The 21352-nt window shown below is 42.1% G+C and overlaps 3 protein-coding genes across 3 annotated transcripts in view; all 3 read right to left on the reverse strand.

Moving 5' to 3' along the window:
• Positions 1-569: 569 nt before the first annotated feature.
• On the reverse strand, positions 570-1822 carry HTD2 (hydroxyacyl-thioester dehydratase type 2). Its single transcript, XM_033071547.2, has one exon. It carries the CDS (start codon positions 1820-1822, stop codon positions 1316-1318), a length of 507 nt encoding a protein of 168 aa, XP_032927438.1. The 3' UTR covers positions 570-1315.
• On the reverse strand, positions 570-4387 carry RPP14 (ribonuclease P/MRP subunit p14). Its single transcript, XM_033071548.2, has 5 exons — positions 4277-4387; positions 4066-4150; positions 3223-3299; positions 2557-2635; positions 570-1922 (listed from the first exon to the last, which is right to left on the reverse strand). The coding sequence occupies exons 1-5, from the start codon at positions 4345-4347 to the stop codon at positions 1866-1868; spliced, it is 369 nt and encodes a 122-aa protein (XP_032927439.1). The 5' UTR covers positions 4348-4387; the 3' UTR covers positions 570-1865.
• A 1286-nt stretch (positions 4388-5673) lies between these two features.
• PRKAR2A (protein kinase cAMP-dependent type II regulatory subunit alpha) overlaps positions 5674-21352 on the reverse strand; it is a 61586-nt gene continuing 45907 nt past the window's right edge. Inside the window, exons 6-11 of the mRNA XM_033071546.2 lie at positions 17899-18052; positions 15434-15535; positions 13590-13664; positions 11154-11219; positions 10287-10425; positions 5674-9779 (exon numbers count right to left, since the gene is read on the reverse strand). Of these exons, the coding sequence (XP_032927437.1) occupies positions 9646-9779; positions 10287-10425; positions 11154-11219; positions 13590-13664; positions 15434-15535; positions 17899-18052 (670 nt within the window). The 3' untranslated portion in view covers positions 5674-9645. The remainder of the gene's footprint in view (positions 9780-10286; positions 10426-11153; positions 11220-13589; positions 13665-15433; positions 15536-17898; positions 18053-21352) is intronic.

Below are 21352 nucleotides of genomic sequence, written 5' to 3' on the forward strand. Positions count from 1 at the left end.
GCCTTACAAGACAACTTCCCACCTGGAGAGGCAGGTGAACAAGGAGCAGGGTAAGGAGGGGGCTGCTTCAATGAAGTGCTCTGTCCAGCAAAAGCCAGTGACAGGCAGTGACCCGAGGCAGAAGGAAAGGAAATGGGAAGTGAAACAGCTGCAAGACAAGAGATAAGCAAACTTCTTCCTAATAACTGCTTCCAGGTTGCAAACAGGCCAAACTCCAAGCTTTGGAAAGAGAAGGCATGGAGTCAAACACCTGGAACATTACCCCTCCCTCTGCTCCAGTGTGACTAACACCTGCGGTTAGAGTACAGCACACTCAGGCAGTGCAGCTGTTTTACCAGTAGCTTTCATCACAGGTTGAGGAGAAATTCTCTTTTCTTAGGAGACAACTTCTGAGGTTATTTGCAGCCAAAGTTAGTTCCAAATGCATTTCTGCTGCAGAGAAGACAGGGGGATAAGACACTTTACCAGAAAATTAAATGAGCCACCAATTGGAGGCCTTACTCCTGATGGCCTCAATCATTCCTAAAAGAAGTTTCTTAGTGTATAATAATTTTATGCCAGTACCAAAATAATTTAACCCAGATGATTTAGTAATGAATCTTCCAGAAGTCTATTCTACCAAGGTACTTTCAGTGGACAAAGGAAAATCCATATTCACACACTCCAGCAAGGAGAGAGAAGCCATAGAGTTAGTACTCAAATCTTGTCTTGCCCTCGGGAGGACAAGTACAGTAAGTACAAGTTGTGACAATATAAATTTTTTAAAAGCCTCCTTCACTCTTGTTCTGGGAGGCAAGTTTCGAAGAAACACCAGCTGGAGCTGCCATACAGATTACAACACATTTTGCAGGACACGTGTACTCCAATACCTCATTTTTGTTCCACTTTTAAACATAGAACTGTCTCCTCCCCAGTGCTTGTTGGCAAAACAGCTGTTTTGTACAGAAGGAACGAGTTTTAACTGAACTTTGCTGGTGAGGACTGAGATTTTACCAGAAAGAACAGCCTCAATGTGAGTCCCACCAGCCCAAACTTCCCACTACAGCAGCACAAAGGCTTGTCTAAATGTCACTTGGTCACAGCTAGTGCCTAGCTCTGTTGGTTTCACACTGGCAGTGAAACCCATCACAGTGAAACAAGGAGAAGTTCCAGTTTTAATGTAGTTCTAGTAAGGTTAAGTTTGTGCACTTTGAGACATTTTGAAAGGTTTCTGTTGCAAATTTACTGGTTTCAGTGATGTCACATAAAATGATAATCAAATCCAAGTGTACATTGGTTCTGGTTTTTATACTGAAGTTGCACATGATGAACAGCTCTAACTCTCTGGCACCATGACTTTCACCATCCCTTCCATAACAGTTTTCCCACTTTCTCTGACCTGACATGATACAGAAATGTGAGCAACAGAACCCTTCAGTCGTTTCACTTCTGCTGCAGCTGTGACTTCTTCACCAACATGCAAAGGAGTTGGAAAACGAATCTCCTGGGAAAGAAATATACATCCTGGACCAGGCATTTTGGTACCCAGAACTGCAGAAATAAGTCCATTGATCAGAACTCCATGAACAACAGTTCTCCCAAACCTAGACTTCTTTGCAAACTCTTCATTTAAATGCAAAGGATTTGTGTCACCTGTTAAATCAGAAAAAGTAACTACATCATTCTGTGTAAAAACCTTGCTAAGTTCAGCTTTGTCTCCAACTTTTATGTGTAGGTTCTGAAATACGGGATGTCCAAGCAGCGAGTTGATAAACGTTGGCTTTCTCAAGGCTCTTTGCTGGAAAATCCCTCCAGAAATTCCATGCCTGAAGGGCCACAACATTTCCAGGAACTTCTCCTGCACACAGCCGAACCAAGAACTGCATTCAGTCCAAGACTAATTCTCTGCTGTTGCCAGATAACGCAAGTAGAAACGGAGATGTCTGGTTTGGGGGAAGTAAAAACAAACAACTGAGCAACTAAAACCTTAAAAAATCCCACCATCAAATGCTCTCAAAGTTGAAAATACTTCAATTTTTCTTTCACATGATAGATTAAAAACTTAGAGCAATGCATGAGCAGACTTTTGTCTAGTCATGGCTTCAGAAACAATTCTCAGAATTCGTTTTATTAAGCAGCATCCTCTGGAAAAAAATAAGCTCTGTAAGTGCATATTCATATATGCATTGTTAAACAAGGTCAGTTGACAGCAACCACTGGAAAGGCAGAAAGTGTGGCAGGGAAAATAAAACCTGGACCAAGATGTGAGTCAGAAACAACACCTGCCACAAATTATTTTTTTGCAGATGTATTAATGACATCAGGACTTGTCACTGGACTGAAACCACAAAGTAATGAGACAGCCACTACTATCACACTGTACAAGACTCATTTTGAGATGAGAACTGCTCAAACACAGGCCCACACACCTGCACTGAAAGGCACTTCATTCCCAAACCAAGGCATTTTTGCACCTAGGCCATCTTTCTATGAAAAGGCAGTAGGCTTAGGCAGCCTGTCAAGCTTAGAGCCAGAGCTGACATCTGGGGGAAGCCACCCAGCCCTGCAGGGCCTTACCTGCAGCACCCGGAAGGCACACCTCCTGTTCTGGTAGAAACCCAGCAAGGTTAGAGCACTCCACAGCTTGACAAAGCCACTAAATAAAAAGGAAACAAAATATATTAATAAAATCTGTTTTCTGTTTTCCTGCATCACAGACATCTCAAATAGAAAGCATGTTACGCAAAGAGTAACAAACCCTTAACAGTTTAACAGCATGTAATTTCACTAAAGAGTTCTAGTAGCAAAACTGTATCTTGAAGGATTATTGCAGTGGCTGAAGTCTCTTATCTTTGACACAGAGATATGTACTGCAACCTCAAGTTCACTTTACCAGCACTTGTTCTCTGTGTACATTTAAACTTGTTCTTCACCTAAATCACCTGCAGTTGCCATCACCATTTAGAGTAACTGTTGTCATCTTTACTAGAAAAAGAGATTCAAGGTCACTACCTCAGTAATGCTTACTTCCTATCTTAAAACCATTAAAATCATTCTGGTTTAAAGCAGAAATAAAGTACTGATGCACAGAGTTACCAAGACTCAATAATTATTTTCTGCATGCTGTATGCAAATATCTGCAAGTTAGGCTTAATTCTTCAAAGGCCATTGTTAGTTTAAGTGTTCTAGTTTCTTATTAAAAATACTTTCATGGCATGGAAGCACATACTGACTGCACCTTACCTGCTAATTACTCTTAGTATGGCAGACAGAGTTTTTTCCTCATATGTTAAGACATCAACAGGCAAAGCTGCTCCAACCTATGAAAAAAAATGTTTAGTATGTATCACCCTATTTTCTAATTATGACTTATAAGCAACTGATTTCACCCCCAGCATGTTATATCATTAAAGGTGTTACAGTTACACTCAAACATCACACGTGTTTCAGTTACAACACTTGATTTTAAACAGCATCCTTCCTCTCAGAGTTCTTTAGAAGCCACTTTTATTTCCGCATTATAGCTGGAAACACACACACCAAGAGGTAATGCGACCTCCTTAAAGTCAGCCAGCAACAGAGTAAACAGAGCAAAAACAGAACTGTGGACTTTCCCATCCACAAAGCTGTTCCCTTCCCACAGCTCTCTTTTTAAAGCCTCTCTACAGGAAAAGCATCAATATCACAAATTCTAAATACAAGTATCAAAGAACGGTTTGAGCTAGAAGGGTTGTTACAGCGCTCATCCAGTTCCAGCCCTGCTGCCATGGTCAGAGACCCCTTCCACTAGCCCAGGCTGCTCCAAGCCCGGTCCAACCCGACCCTGAGCGCTGCTAGGGATGGCTGAACCGCACAGCCCCACCAGGAGCGAGCTAGAACGGGGCTGGCCAGCGGGTAACCAGGCACCGGAGAGTCCAACTCGTACATTTTACCCTGCCGAGCCTGCTCCTCCGGCCCTACCGCCCCGCTCGGACACTGCCCTGCAGCCAGAGGGCTGCTCCAGGGAACAGCAGCCCGCTCCGCAAGGCTCTGCCGGCCCCGCCAGCCCAGGACAGACCGCAGCCCCGGCCCCGGTGCCGGTCCCACCTCTCCGTGCAGCTCCTTCAGCGCAGTCACCACGAGCTGCTTGAACTGCGCGGCGTTCGGCCGGGCCCCGCCGTCGGGCAGCTCCCTGCGGGAAGGAGAGCACAGAGGGTCAGGCGGGCCCTGCCGAGGGTCAGGAGGGCCCTGCCGAGGGTCAGGAGGGCCCTGCCGAGCCCCGGGGGTCCCGGCCCGGGGGGACGGGGGTGTCGCTCACAGGCGCACGCGCAGATAGTGGTGCTCGGCCGCGCGCCGCAGCACGCGCCGCTCGAACGCGGCCGCCGCCATTGCCCGCCCCGCCGGGCCGCGCGCGCCGCCCGCCCGCCCCTTCTACGGCGGCCGCGCGGGGTCAGTGTCGCCATGGCAACCGCGCGGCGCCAGCGGCACGGGCCGAGCCCCAGCGCAGCCCTGCGGAGCGCCAGAGCTCTGAGTCCGACACCAACCTCTGGGAAGCGGCGGGCACAGGCAGCCTTTCCAAGCGCTGCACGCAAGCTTTTAGCTTCCCCAAGGCGAACACAGAGCGCTGCCCCACAAACATGCTGCTGGAGACGGGCACACAGAGATGCTCACGCGCTTCGCCTCCAAGCAAACGCGTTGTCCCGATGCAATTCCTCGTAAAGGATCACTGAGGAGACTCTTCTGCCCCAGCCTCGGTTTTGCAAGGACACACAGCTGAAACGAATTTGACAAGTGCACAGAACGAGGCTGGCAGCCTGTCTTTGCACTCACCAGTCATCACCTACTCGAGATGATAAAATAACAGAATTTTAGTATCTTGTACCTGCTCTAAAGATTGGCATGAAATGCATCCTTACCACAGAAACAGCAGAAAGGACGGAAGTAGGTTTGCTCTGCTGAAATAATTAACCATTATCCTCGAAAGAACTTCACAGAATCTTCCTTCTTTTACCCGGTTTATGCAGGAATTAGCATGGTAACATTGCACCAGCCCAATGCACACATGACACACTTTACCCACGGCCCGGCTCACAGGACACCTTTGGCCTGCACCCTCACACGGCTCAGTCTGTGCAAAGGTCCTATGTTATTCCAGCACAGCTTTCTCCTGCTCAGCACCACCTGAACTCAGCTCCTGGGCCGACTTAAAAATGGTACATAAATTGCCAAACGTTCAGAAACAACACTTCAGCAAAAGCAAATATGATTTCATATGTACCAAAGAAATTTCCAGATTGTTAGTTAGGTTAAAGAAAAGGCAGTTTGTCACATAAAATTCAGTAGCTGTAAGTGTAGGATAACAAGAGATCTTCAGGAATACTGTGTTTCTCCTGGGAACTGAGAACCAGTTGTTCCAGTGCTCAATAAATCAGTACCACAATAATTTGGCAGGCTTATCAGAGCAGCCAGTTTTATTGGGACCAATAATACCTACAGGAGTTGGTATTACTTCTAAGATATTAGTAAAATTTCATCACCAAGCAGCCAAAACTTGGAGTGCAGTTTTCTGTTTCTGTTGTTTCAGTAGGGCAAGTGCTGCTCTCCATGAGGCTCTGGCAAGAGGAACTCACTGGGGCATTCCAAGTGTATCCAGGGAGCTGCTGTAAGGCTGGGGGTTGTGTCAGCTGCAGTGAGTCAAAAACGAGCACACACAACTGTACAGGAAGGCTGGACACAACAGGTCAGTTTTTTATTAACCACAAGTGAAGCTGAACCCCAGAGTGGTTTAACTTGTTAAAACCATATGTTTATATGGCAGATATTTTTCTTTCATGTTCAACACTACAGTGCAAGAACCAAACTTCGCAGCTGTTCATCCTTTGAGAATCAAGTAGTAAAATGAATTAAAATAAGGGTCCCTCAATGAACCAATTAAAAAAAAAAAACAAACCATTTAACTCAAAAGAACAGACCAATTGTAAGAACTGTCATATTAAATTCTCCCAAGTGAAAGACCTTTAAAAGCACTTGGAGCCCTGAGGTAGCAACTTTATGCAGAATTTAATTCCCCTCCTGCCCCACAGAGGAAAATTAGTAGCGCATTATTAGCTCCAGCCAGCTAAGCTGCGTTGAGTGTCTCCTGTGAGGTGACTTTCTCTTGCCTCTTGAAATAGCAGTGTAGTGCTGCAGAGCAACAGGAGAAAATCCACAGGGAAGGCCTCTTGAAATAAAATTTATGGTTGGAAAAAGGTTAAAATTATCAGCAACGACTGTAACAACAAAAATTATCTGAAGTGAAAAAACCCAATGTGTTTGTATTTTGGCAAGACTAGTTTACAAATACAAGTCAAGAACAAGAGTCTGCTTTCAGCCAACGGAAAAGAAAGAATGGAAGTGACATTCAAAGGGATTTCAAGGGTTTTTTGCCCTCTGTGCAAAATTGCACTTTGTTTTTTAAAGTTTTATTTTAAAGTTTTAAGTTTTGCACTTTTGTTTCTAAGAAAGAGAGCACTTCTGCTCTTTTTTGTTCTTTTACATAGTCAAACCTGTGCTGTGACATTAGACAGAAATACCAAGTGCCAGGATATTTAACCACTGAAAGCTCCTCTCACTGACTTCACAACAATCACAAGCAGGGAATCACAAATAGGAGATTTGTCTTCCTCTAAGCCTCAAAAACGATCCTCTGTGCCCACTTTGCTGCTGAGTTGTTTTATTAAAAACTAAATCTCTCTTTAGTGCCAATTTCAGAGACTCAGTGGCAGATTTAGTGAACACTGAGCAGTAACAAAACACCTGGGCTTACTCTCTTCAACAACTGCAGTGAACAGAGTGCAAAGCAATGAGCTGAGATACAGGCATGGGGCAGATGGTCACAAAAAGGTGCTGGACTCGCTATCAGCACTTGCACATGGCCCAACTTTGCTCACTGCTGGTGCTCTAACCAGATTCCTGGCAATACTGAGTATCTTACTAAAGCTTCTTTCACTATCTTCATGCTCCAAATCTGTACAAACAGGTTGGTTAAACCAGACCAAACTAATCAGGCACATTGCACATTTTAGTTCTTAAATGGATGAGCCGTAGCAGCTCATTCTCTTTCATACCACAGAATGATTCTGCATGAACCCTGGATGCAGGATGGCATTGCCTAGCATGCCATTGCTCCAGGGAGGCCAGAGAAAGGCAAAACCTCAAAAGCTGTTCACATGGGATGCCGATCTTTTGATATTATATTCTCGTCTTTTCTTTTGACTTTTAGAAACCATCAAATCCTGCCGTCCAGGCAGAAATATTTCAAGAAACCGACATCAGCCTTGCCTGGGTTTCAGGTAAACTTTGGAACAACTGCCTGTGTTTGCCTGTGCTGAGCTTACAGTCCTGTCCTGCACAGAACCAAAGGCATTAAGAACCAGAACCCATCTGTAAGGAAACCCAACCTGCCAGGCTCCTCTGGATAAAGGAGGGGATATTCTGCCTGGGAGCAACAAAGGCGAGCAGGTGATCATTCACAGCAAGTTTCTCTTTAGCTCACATGACAGTTTAGGCAGAAACTCATGCTGGTTCAGAGACCAGTTCCTGTTTGGTTCACAGGACAGTCAAGGTGGCTTCAGAAACTCTCTTTGTCATGGAGCCCAAAGGATCTTAAAGTTTATCTGCTATCACTGCAAGGAGCTGATGAGTGGGTTTTTTTCCTTTTTTTCTTCTTCTTTTTTTTTGTTGGTTTGGGTTTTGTTTGGTTGCTAAAATTCTGTGATGAAAACAATTATTTTTATCTTTGGTGTTAAACCTTGGAAGCATGAGTGAAAAGTACCTGCTGCTTCTTTGGCTGTAATACATGACAAAGAAACAGCCCAGGAAAGCAAGTGAAATTCACTGCTCTAAAATACATGCAGTTAGAACAGCCACTAGACATCACGACCAGAACTTTAATAACATGGAAACACCAAGTTCAGTGGTGTCCATTACAAATCATTTGCATTATATAAAAATATGACTGCAATTACAGTAACTGGACAACAGTCATTCAAATTTATCAACTTTCCATCTTACTCATATTGCAGGGAATGGGAGGAGCTCATCCACTATGGGGAAAAAACTGTCCAGAAATCAACTCAGAGTTGCTGCTAAGCATCTCATGCCTTAGAGAAACGTTCACTGTGGTAACTAAAAGCAGGAATTCAAGATTAGCATCCTTCCATTCTTGCTTACATGGCCATGAATAAAAAGAATAAGTTCTGTTACACTAGTATTCACCATTAAAATTTTATAACCCCATAAAACACCAGTATGTTTTGCATGAGCTGTGGAAAAATGCAAATTCAAAGGGTCACTGGATTTATAACCTCCAAATTCAATATCTTAATATATATATATAGTCTGTTTGTACACCATTAAAATGTCCTTATTATGGTCTGATTCTTTTTTAGACAATACCCTGATAAAATCTCAGCCATATGCCAATTACGGTCCTTAAAGCTATAGAAACAGAATCTACCTAATAAACTGCAAATTTAACAGGTATTTTAGATAAACATCATTAGCTTAGTTATCACCTAAACCAAAAAGACTCCTCAAACACACCAACTGCGTAGTTAGCAAAGACATTTGCTTTACAAAGTCAAATGTTGCCAACTTTTGAAAAGTTTAGCAAATCAACGTGGTATTTGGAAGCATTCAAGTGTCTAATGAAGTTAAAATACTGTGAAATGTTAGGACTAGGGGAAGCTCCTGTAAATAAGTACAGAAGTAGACTTCATTTAAATGATGAAACATTCACCTCCTTAAAAAGCTTTAAAACTGACCCAACCCAACAAATGCACCCTGGGAATTGTAGCAGTATAAAGGATCTCTGTAAGCAAGAGAAGGTCATATATTGTGATCTCACCACCATAAAATATACTCAGTGTCAGGAACAAGGAGCAAATTTGGGGAGATGACAATTATGACACTTTCAGGCCATCTGATCTGAACCACTGCACTTTGTTGGACAGCATAGAATAAACCAATTTTCTTTGCTGCTCAGAAAACATTTAAAATACGTTTTCTGCATCTGGTTGCTAAGCAGACTCTCCCAAGTCCCCAGCTCGGTTTACTTGGTTTAAAGAGCTCTCTATAATTGATTACCTGCTGCTTTCAGCAGGTGGACCAAAACTTCAGTGCCATCTTATTCATTGACTCCATTGATACTTTAACTTCAAACCCAGATGCTACAATTAAAAGCAAATTTGACACTGTGTAAGGAAAGCATCAGATGAAGGTAATCAGCCCATAAAAGACTCGTATTCCACAGGCTGCCTCTGCAGAATAGGCAACCTCCCACTACAGAATCTGATGGGACAATAATCCCAACAGTAACACCAGAAGGAAGGAGGCTTCTATATCTTGCACACTTTGGGTTTCGTATCAGGCACTTGAACTGTTGGACAGACGCCATTCTGAACCAAGTAAGTGAACATAGGGTTAGAATCATCTTTAATCTAGGTCTAACAATGAAGTATCAGCAGCAAAGTGGAGGCAGGGAGGAGTGAGCAATCCATCTGTGCTGAGACTTGTTTATGGTTTCTAAAATGCCCAAGAAAACAGCAGCAGTAACTGTTCCGTAGTGTCCGTTGTCCTTGTGAGTTGTGTTGCTGATAGGAGGCTTTTCTGTGTCTTGAACTAAGAAGGCATTGAGGTACCCTGTGCCTAATTCCCTGGATCCTTCAGGTCCATGCTAGAGCCAAACATTGCCACCAGTTGCTCCTCGTAATGTGTTATATTCCTCTTCATAATGTCCATGCAGGGTCCAAGCAACCTCTCAAATGCTTGCACATCCATGACTGTAATGGAACAGAGGTGAAAACAAGACTGTCAAAAAAGACACCAAATACCAATCTGGCTTTTGAACTCACAACACAGACCTTCAGTTCCACCCACTTAGGGCAGAGGCTTCAAAAGAAACCACAGAATCAGAAACCGTGTTTCTGGTTTCTCTCTGTACTGTTATTTGGAGCAGTAAGATTAATGAAATACAAACCTGATCTCAAGGATAAATACAAAAGTCAAATACATCCCACAGTGGTATTAAAAGATGACATGAAAGCTACGTGTGACAAGCAAGTACAGGCCACACACACACAGAGAAAATAGAAAATCTGCCATGAGGAAGCAGAAGTGTTTCTCCAACTTCCACTTGGAGCTCCACTCCAGTCCATGCTCCTGGCTTCTGGAATCCGACTGCCAGTTACCAAAAGGATGCTGGGTTTTGAATGACTGCTCACTCAAGTGTGGTCCATGAGACAAGCAAGTAACAGAGAAGCACGACTAGAAACAGATCATCTGCTTACCTAAACATTTGACCTCCCCAACAGCATAGGCAGAGGCTGCTCTGGGTTTGTTGGTAACAAGTGCAAGCTCTCCAAAATACTGCCCTCTGTGACACCGGGCAATCTCCACTTCTTGATTAGCTTCTTTACTCGTCATAGTCTGTCAAAGAGAGCAGGTCCATTATTTGCACACAGCTCTGTCCTTGTACAAGGCTACAGTTAATCCCAGATATTTCACACCTGTGCAACAGCTCCTTGGTTTCAGGCCTTTAAAAACTAGCAACTCCCAAGTCATGGTAGAATACCTCAACACCATGTTCAACTGGAATTTGTAAGAAAATCGTGTGGCAGCTCACAAGTTTTGAGACAGGCAGGTATCTACTGCTACAGCTTTTGGGAACTGCTTATGTAGCCCAACACAGGCTTTATCATGCACCACATGCTGTTCCCCTGGCTGCTTCAGGCTGTACAGAGATCCATTCAAATGCCAACATCTAGTATGTCACTAAAGATAACAGACCCCACATTCTGGAATGTGCAGACTTCTGTAATCATGGAGAAAAAGTTTCATCTCCCCCCTTAAGGCCAGGGAAAGTGTATCAGTGCGGGAAGGGATGGGATGGAGTTGAGCTGTGGGCTGTCTCAGCTGCTCACCTATCAGGTTAGTTTGCAGAGCAGCAGACAGAAGCAAAAAACCTTTGCACTTGAGTAAAATGACTTCTGGCTGCTTCAGAATGGGTATGGGAGTTTACAACCTACATCATATGAATAATGATGATTAACATAATAAAATATTATAGTAACTCAGGGTGGGCTTTTTCACATCTCTTGTATTAATCAGTTAAATCAGGGATTAATACAATGCCTAATCCCTCAATTTGAACTCACCTTGCTTTTAATCAAGATTTTTACTTCTCCAGATTCTACAATGTAAAAACAGTCTGCTTTATCACCCTGTGAAGAAGAAAAGGTAAAATAAATTCTTTGTTACTTGACTGTGAAAGCATGTATAAATGGTATTAATGCATTCACTCTGAACTAGGCCTTCTGCAAAAATCTGCTAGAATTCACTAACACTCAGATTCTTAACATTAAAAGGTGACTGGTTGGGTAATACACCAGAGGAGCCCACAGGTCAGGAAGTATTAGTGCACATCATTCAGTAAGAGGGCAGGAGGAAAGCAAAACACAAAGGAAGTTGATGATATATAGCAGGATCACTTAAATGCAAACCTTCTGATCCTGATTGAACTAAGCAACAGTCAGTGAAACTAAGTAGAACCTAGAATTTTCAGAAGCAAATTTTAATAAACAGGGATTTAGTGACTGTGTTTCTTTCAGCAGGAAGAAGGTGCCATTAAACTCTCCATGCTCTGCTTGAGCAGAGGGGTTGGACAAGCTGATTTCCAGGGATCCCTTCCAACCTCAACTATTCTGTCATCCTGTGAGAGGTTCTAGAACAATTTTCACATCTCTTTTAACCTCATCATGTTTCAAACCTTCAAGTGATCCCAGTTTACATCTGCTCTTGAGAGCTTCACCAGCACTTTTTTTGTCTGTGACAGAAAGGATGTTTCCTCTCTACATTTGCCCCTGTGGGGATGGCATAGGGCTGGAAGTCAGAGTGGAGATCTGCAACGTGCATCCTGCTACAAACCAAAAGCAAAGGGACTAAAGGCTTCAGGGAGACAAAGGCTGGAAAAGGAACTGATAAGGGAATAAGAACAGCTCAGCAGAAAAAAAAATTGAGGAGAGAGAGAAATCTAACATAAGTGGTCAAGAAGATTAATGTGACGGGAAGCACGGAGAGAAAGGGTTGTAACTCAAGCATGAAACATGGACTGAGAGAAGATGATGTAAGATTTAAACATGGAGTTGCAAAAGAAATTAGGCTTTTAGCTAAAATTCCTAGGGATAGTTGTAAGCCATCGAGTGCAAACTTTTCATTAACCATTGCCAACCATCACAGCATGAACTAATCCTCTATGATAACTTCTGAAAGAGTAACTGCTGAAAGAGTACTTTATTTTCAAAAAGAATGGAAACAAACTGAGTGGGAGACACCCTCATAACACTACTAACAATTTTCAAGTACTTTAAAGCTTACTGCCCTTAACTGAAGGGTCAAATTCCAGAAAGGTAATTTAAAATTAAAATTAGTCACAAGGGAAAAGAGGTTCCTGGTATTGATGCAAGTGCTGTAATGTAAGAGTTATCATACCTTTTCCAAGCACAGAATTTCATCGTCTCTTGCAGTGTACTACCATCACCGAGACCTATCCAAACTAATAATCCTCTTTTTAAGGATAATTACATTCTTGTCCTTAATTCAGTTATTAAAACAGATTAAAACCAACTGTGTAATTGGATCACTGATGGTATGAATTCCCAGTTTTGAGACTGATTTATACGTCCTGATTTTGCTGAGAATTCAGTTTTCTCAGGGTTTTAAGCAAAAAACGTTTAAACTTTAATAAGTGAGGGTATTTTTGGAGTGAAGTAATTTGACAGTTATCAGCAAACTTGTTTCCTATATTCAGTTATCTGACATTCAAGATAATTAAGATCAATTATTCAAGACACTATCAAGGAGTCACATTCTGTCTATACAACAAGAACAACATTGTAATCAAAAACCTGCAGTTTCAGGTAAGCCTTTCTTGCTTACCTCTACTTGAACTAGAGCACTTTTACACAGCAACCCACAGCTAAATTTGGTGCAAAATTCCAGTGTCTGTAACAGTGTTCCAAAAAGTTATTTCTGTCACAGTAAAAAAAAAATCCAACAGCTATAGCTTGAGTTCATCCAGCTTCATGTTCCACCACCCTGACCCTGCTCTATGCAGCAGACAAAACATTCACCAACCACTAAAGCCAGACCACTGAAATGCCTCAGGAAAGCACAAGAAAAAACAATGCTTTCAATTCACCCTGACAGTTTCTTAGAGCTAGTGATTCCCTCTTTAATCTGGTCATAGGGGCCTAGGAAAACTCTAGATGGGGAACTTCATGAAAACTGCATAGACATTCAATTTCAGCTTCTGAAGGCACACTCATCCTGAATCCTTGCAAAGATACTTATAAAACATAGATGAGAGAAGAAATAGCAAGAAGTTAAAGTAATAGAATAAATTTGCAGCAAAATACATACTGTCCATTCCCCAAACATTCAAGAAGTGGTTAAATAAATTAGAAATATCAAAAGAATAAACGCCAAGTTGGTCCAAGCAATATAACTCTGCAAGTCAATTCTAAACAGAAAAACCAGAAGCAGAGAAAGGAGAAAGCAGAGAAATGATAAAGAGAAGCTTAGATTTCAAGTACCTGAGAAATTATACGTTCTCCATCTTGATACACCTTCTCTCCTATAACATCCACTATCTTCATTCGCTCTGACGCCTGGAACAAAGAGGAAAATTAAAAATAATAATCAATTACAGTTCATCTCTGTGAACTCTCCTGCATCTTTATGACCCCCCCTGAAATGAACCGACATTCACTTGACACACAAACACACAATTTATAAATATAGCCCCAAAATGACATTGTGGTAGTACTGCAATACAGGTCTTAAGACTACCATAATCAACAGGAAAATAAAATTGTCTAGTGTCCCATCTCTGTGCTTGTCTTACCACTCAAGTTAAAAAATACCTGATTTGGCTGGTTTAGAGCAAAGGGGAGGGGGAAAAAATAACTTTCTTTAAGATTTAGTTGAAATTTGAAGAAAATACTCCGAAAAATGTTATAAACTTCCTAAGAATTAACTTTAATGAGAAATACCAGCAAAAAATTTAAAATATTTTAACCACTGCATACTTAGACACGTGTGTGGGAGGAATTGTGTCCAGGAACTCATTCCTAGAGTGAAGAGGAAGGTGACATGACAAGGACAAGGGCTGTGAGCAGCCCTGCAGTGGGATGCCCAGCAGCAAGGGCAGGAGGCAGCACCTGGCATGCCAGGAAACATGCCTGAGTCCTCACAAACAGGAAGGGAGAAATGAGTTACTTCCAGTGTTTCCCACCACCCATTTAGAACCTCACCAAAAAAAAATTTCATTGCTTCAGAGCAGCGCAAAATATCATACCAAGAAAGGAAGAAAATCCTAACAGTTAAAATTCAGCAGATGATTCAGTTGTAATCAATCCATTCATTCCCCAAATGCACCTTCATCTTGCCTATGTGAGAAATCAAATTCTGCTCCATGTGTGATTCAACTGCAATGTGTCATGCAAAAAGCCATCCAGTGCTAATGAGTTATTTTTCTGTATCTTTAAATATTTGAGTCATTTTTGTGTTCAAAAAAAGTCACATTGATGGAAACCAGTTTAAGCCAGGCATGGAGAGAGAAGGTGGTGTAATTTACCCCTTCCACAGCTACAATGTATGTCCAAAATAACACACAGTAGAGGCTGTTGTGCACACCTAATGATACTTGGTGATTTTGTAATCTTCTCCCAAAGGGATTAAGAGCTGAAATACTAAAAATAAATGCTGGAAAATATATTTTTGTGATAAGAAAATTAAATTATGGTTTAAGGCAAAGACAGGCTAATGTAACAGCAGGCTGGTCAGTTCCAAAAGCCCTCTGACAATACAGGGTGAATCAACAGAAGTGACAATTTCCACATTGTTCCTCAATTCAGGCACCCCAACAGGACAGTGTCATTGTATTCCCAGGATGCAGTGCTTCTTTTCAGCAGTTTAACTCCTGAATACTAAGTTAAGCTTAAAGCAAAACTACCATAACCCACACCTTAGCCTCAGATTTAAAACCATTCCTGGCTGATAAAGTCCAAACATCCCAGTGACTGCATCCTTACTTCAGTATCACACCTCACAGGAAACCACAGCCCTGACTACCAAACTTCATTCCCTGAAATACATAGAAGTGGTTTTTTTGTTTTGTGGAGTTTTTTTTATGTAACGCATTTTTTAAAAAATGAGACAGATAAAAATCAGCAAATCCCTACTATGAATAATGGATCTGGGGGAAAAAAAAAAACCTCAAAACTATTTCAGCAATGCAAATTAATTTGTGTAGTATATGTGATACCAAAGCAGCACTTAATATTTTGATCTAAGCAAAATCGACAGATTTCTGATGTAGCAGGAACACTGACTGCTAATGCAAGAATTTGATGTAGATGTCTCTGAGAGGTTTTACCTCCAAGGATTTAAGAAGGGGCACAGACTCAATAAATAATTCATACGTCTTCCTCTTCTTTGCGTTGTTTTTCAGTATAATTCTTCTGAACGTCACTCGATCCTGCAAGAAACAGCACAGAGAAATTATTCCTCTTCACTGAAATGTTCCATGTTTAAAGAACTGACAAACATGAACAAGTATTTACAGCAAACGCCAGGGCTGAGAAAGCAGCTGCTAAAGTGATACCATATCCACTACCAACGGTGACTGCAACAGCTCCTGTTAGAGCACTTATACCAAATTAAAAAACAGATTTCAACAGTTGAAGATTTATACTGGTCTCAAACAGATCAGGAACAGAGCATCAAACAGCAGCACGGCTTGTTCACTCCACCTTCTCACATCCAAGAGCCAGCTTCTGGAAGGACCACTTCCTAACAGTCAGCTTTGTGCATGCTCCATGAGAAAGTCCAAAAGGCAAAGGGGGCAAAGAGCCCAAAAGGCAAAGGGGGTAAAATCCCGTGGTAGCCCCGCCTGCGCTGCGCCCCGCGGCCACAGGGCGGCGCTGCGGGAGCGGCGTCCCGGGCCCGGCAAAAGAGATTTGGTCAGGAAAACGGTAATAAACATAATTTTAAAATATATATGTACATTAAATTTTAAAAAAAATTAAAAGGTACAATCAGCAGAAGCATCCTGAGAGCCATTCCTCCAGTTCTCAGAACCATCAGCTGGTACCTAAGCAGCAGCATTTTGAGGTGAAGAGGTATTTTCAAGTGGACATTTTTTAAGGGATGCAGGCTGCAAATGCTTGTAACAAGGACTAACCGAGGTGAACCCAATGGAACATTAAAGGTGGAGGATGAGGAACATGAAAGGCAGGATGGTATTACTGTTATCCAAAGGAGCATAAGGGATTTTTCTGTGTTTAAAGGAATTCTTCAGCAGTAAAAGCCTCTTCAAATATTTGTGGTTTGGAGAAGCAGAAAGACACAAAGACTGTGGGAAGGAATGTAAAAGCATAAAAAAAAATCAGAATTCATCTGCTTGAGAGTATCAGTGAGGGAGGTCTCCAGAGGGGACCCACTGTGATAAATGCTTTGTGCCTGAGCCTTCCCAATTTCTGTTGGTCTAAGCCTGCAATGCAGCAGGAGTAATCCACACTTCCCAAACGGCAGATAACCAAAGAGCTTAAGCAGTAATTTCTGCATACTAATAAAAATATGTTTAAATCACATCAGGGACAAAATGGTACAATAAAACATGGCAACAAACAGAATAACTGGAAGAAATAACTGAAGTGAGAGGAAAATGCAGCCTTAGTTAATAAAATGTTCACAGGACAGATAATTAGCAAGAGGTCCCTGCTCATCTACATCTTGCTAATTAATTGAATATAATCATAGAAAAACGAAATCCAAAATTAACCCAATTTGTGCAGCTCTTTTTGAAGGCAAACTGGAACAAAGAATCATCTTCTCATTTTCTTCCTTTTATGAATGAGCTCAGTTTGTAGCAAGCTCCTTTGTTCTGTCTTCCTCCAGAAATGAGATTCTGACATTACTCCCTGGATGATTTACCAAACCCTTTTCTTTCACCTCACAAATAAGAGGGAAGTCAGATCTCCCGGCAAGCGCTGAGATTGCATAAACAGCCATGTGCAGCAGCTTATCAGTCCCACAATCAAGGTCACAGCACACGGCCAACCCCCTGCGATAGTTGCCGAGGAGCCCGGGGCACAGAGACAGCACACAGCACTTGTGGCTTCAAAGGCTCCACTGATCGCACAATCCACTTATTATGTATGCCAACCCTCACAGATGAGTAAGAGAGCACTGGGAAAATAACCCCATCCAAATAGTGCAGAGAAAAGAACTAAAAAAGGAAACTAATGGCTACAGCTTCACATTCAGCGCTGCTGGGCTGGAGACAAAGCAACACCATCGTTTAGCTTGGTATCTCATGGGTCATGCTGACCCCAGCACCTCTTCCAAGGTAACAGCACACAGTCTATTGTGAAGGAAAACAAAGCTTTGGGCAGTTTTCTGACCCCTCCAAAATACTAACAACCTCAAGACAATATTTAACACATTCCCTTTCCCTTTAGAGACAAAATGTCAGGAAGGTCAGTTGAAAATAAAGAACATCATTTAGATATTGTTTGCCCCTCCGAAAAAAATGTGCTTTAATGCTTCCACTGCCCTCTGCAGGACGAAACAAAACCAGGAGGTTTTTTCCCCTCCCCTAACAAAAGCCACAATTAAACTATAAAGGGACAGATAGAACTAATGATATAGTTTTTATAGACAAGTTGTTCCACAAAGTCAGCCAAAAAGATTTGCACAATGGCTCTATCATGCCAGGAGATGAGATAGCAGATCCTGATAAAACACCTATGAGCACAGGAGCCATATCAAGAGAAGCTCTGGACACAGGGAGGTACTGCTTAAAATATTATGCATATGAGAACAACTTCCTTTCCTTACCAGTCCCCAAAGGGCTCCTTCTGTTGTGGCAACAATGGTGGCAGCTCTAGGTGTGTTGTACATCAATGCCAGCTCCCCAAAACTGCCGTGATTATCGTAGCGGCCCACACAGCGAGACTGGTTGTCTTTTGCTACAACAATATCATACAATCCTCTGGAAAACAACAGAATAAACACTTTTTATTAGACAACATCCCAGTACAAATCTTGAAAACAGCTTTTTACTGTTATACAAATAGTCCTTTTATTGCTGTGTAAGATGGAACTTTCTGAGCTTTCCAACTGCCTGATTCTCTGCTGCTTCCATCTACATGATTTTCACAATAATTGTCTCTCACTAAAGCATTTCACTCCTGATAGATATGGGCAAGGATCTGTTTGATTTCCTCTGCACAGTATTTTGACACTGCTGTTCTGGTCAGGTGAGAAGTAGTTTCATCATCTTCAACAGTGACATTTCACAGCATGTGTGTTGGCCAGTGAGGCCTCTTTAGAGTGGCTCAGATCCATCCCTACCCATTTTCTCAGTGCCAGCATTGCTGCAGGACCTTTGGGACACACTCAATCCAACTGCTCACCTGCTACTACGCGCTTGTCTCAACTCCAGCTTCAGGATATGTTTATATCATAACCCCAAGATGCTTTTAACCTGCTGATACCTAGCCAGGATCTCTGAACAGATCAAGAGGCAATGTCCAGCCACCAGAAATCACCTTGCACTTTGTTCACACTCAGCTGTAACCTGCACAAATTCAAAAGGCTTCCCATGTCCTGTTCTCCATGAGGAGAACTCATACACTATAATCAGGTGAACAGAATTTACAAAGAAACAAAAGATTACTCTGATGAAGTGCAGGTACAAGTACAGCAAGTCAGAAGTCAAGACACAAATCTGCATCGAACTGCACCACAGAACTGCTATGAAAACAAAAACTGTGCACAGAAAGGTAGCCCTTTGAAAGTCAAACAGCTGTCTGTAAGGCTTTCAGAACTGTCATGATTGGGGCTTTAAAGAATAATTTAAAAATACAGTTGGAGTAGGCTTGATAAATTGTTAGCTATGGCAACAGAGATTGTTCAGGGACTACCCACTGGCCTAAGACACTTCACAAAATCTATCATGTCCAGGAGAAAAGCAGGTAGGGAAAACCTTCCTGGCTTTAAGCAGCTTAATACACATACAATTTTCCCAAGAAGTTTAAATCTTTGTCAGAAGAAATCGTATTATATCCCACAACATCACTAAACACATAAGAAAAAGAAAATGAATGACCAAAAATGGTACTAGGAAGGAAGGAAGGTACGTGAGACTGCATAACAATCCTACCAGACACCTTATACTCTACTGCTTACTCACACCTAGGAGAGCAAGAAACCAGGAGCATACTGAAAGTAAACCAGAAAAGTATTAGTGTTGATGGAAAGTGTCACTAATTCTTGTAATGTCTGACATCTATTTAATGATTCTCTGAGAGGCACCAGAGGCAACAATCTTCAGAGTTGTTTTTTTGATCTGGAAGAGCCAGATGTGAACATCTTAAGCAAAAACAACAACTTCTTCCCATCCTTCAGCCTGAAAGTCACTTACTAGTGCCACTTATTTCCAAATAACTATAGCCACACAACAACCTTCAGTCAAGCATTCAGTTGTCTCTGGCCCAAGGACTAATCTGGTGATGCAACACCGGGTGACCTTGGCTCAGCTTTACTGAGAAACTGTTGCTGAGCTGTGAGAGAGTCCATGAGAGCTAAAGCCCTGCAAGATAAGAAGAACAAAAACAGACCGAAGTGTAATTGTTGAGATGGTAATCGTTACAAGCCCAAGGACCCAAGTGAAAAGTACTGACACGAAAAAATATAAAACCCTCAGAAAAAAAAAAAAAAGAAAGAAAAAAAGCAGAAGAGGGCAGCTCAGCAAGATTGTGGATCAGTCTGTGCCAAGAGGCAGCAGAGGCCAACACTGCTCCTCCTGAGTGATGACTGCTCAACCAGCACAGACCCCGCAGGTGCCTCCTCAGCAGCAATGAGCTTCCCATGTTCAGCCATGCCACACATCCCTCTGAGCTCTCTCCTCCATGCAGCAGCACTGAACACCTGCTGCATCCTCAGGTACCTCCCCTGCCTGCTGCCCCTCTGTGCAGAGTGAGAGACACTTAGACACCAGCTATCTGGTGAGGAAGTACTGCAAGCAGAAGACTTTAGGAAAAAAAAGGTCAGTGACAGAGCACAAAGTCACTGTTCATTTAGACAGAAATTAATCCTCAGGAGTACCTAGGCATTAATTACTTGGGAGTAACAAGACATGCCTAGTCATGGAAGACCCACAGTCCTCCGAACTTGCACTTGCAAACAAGCAGAAATACTGTGGTTTTCCATAAAGACCAGCATTCTACTATTTTTTGCATGAAAAAATAAGTGGGTGGGAGGTGGAGGAAGACTGGAAAGGGAGAAAGGACTGAAAATTCCTAACTGCAGCAGTTATTCCTAATAACCAAACAGCCAACAAGAATTGCAGCTGAGTTACTGCTCACAGTGAAGGATGCCATGGTGTCACTAGTCAACACCAAGTTTAATTTCCTTCACTGTACAACCTTTTTGCCACACACTTTTAACTTGGGAATAAACCAGAAGAAAAACCTAAAAGCCTGAAAACTTCCAACAAAACTATCTCTGGACAGAAAAAAACCTGTTGTGGAGTAACATTACATCAGTAGAACAGGGACCATAAAAGCATTTACATAAGTAACTAAGGTAAGGTTCTATCTCACTTCTTCATTTTAGGTTAAAACTCCTAACCAATAGCCTTTAAGATCCAACAGGATAAGAGCCTTGCACAGAAACAAACCAAGATAGGCTGATGGTATCTAACATTTCTGAGAGGCTCCCAAACCAAGTTTAAGTTTCCTCAGAATTAGGAACCACTGCTCTGCACGGATCTCGTCTTTGCAGAGCTGGTGGCTCTGGCTCCCACAAGTTCTGATCTGCAGTACCTTACTCTTATCTGTAACAGCTTGATCTCTCTGGTGAATGTGGCAAGAGAAGGAATGTGGCCTGCCTAGCCAAAGACATGGGGTTGGATGGAGGGAGAGCAGTTGAAGAACATAACAGTGTAGAAATGGGGCACTGGTTTAGGCTAATGGCTTGGTATAGCAGAGGACAGGAAAACAGGCATATGGTCAGAGTATATTTAATGCAGCCTTATGTTCTGTAATTTCACTAACCAGAAAGGGAAATGTCCTTAAAATGAACAAGAATCACTTCAAACAAACTATTTCTAACCTATAAATTCTTCTGCAACAACCTGTCTTGAACTGCTTTGAAAGCATTTCATACAATATTAATGGAGCCATTATTTCAGTGATAAACAAGATAACAGTGCACCAAAAAAGCAGTTTGCTAAGATCATGTTTTCCAACAGGCATTCATAAATCACTCAGTAATATTCTGTTTAATA

The sequence above is a fragment of the Catharus ustulatus genome, chromosome 13 (assembly GCF_009819885.2).
Source record: "Catharus ustulatus isolate bCatUst1 chromosome 13, bCatUst1.pri.v2, whole genome shotgun sequence".
Classification (NCBI taxonomy): Eukaryota; Metazoa; Chordata; class Aves; order Passeriformes; family Turdidae; genus Catharus; species Catharus ustulatus.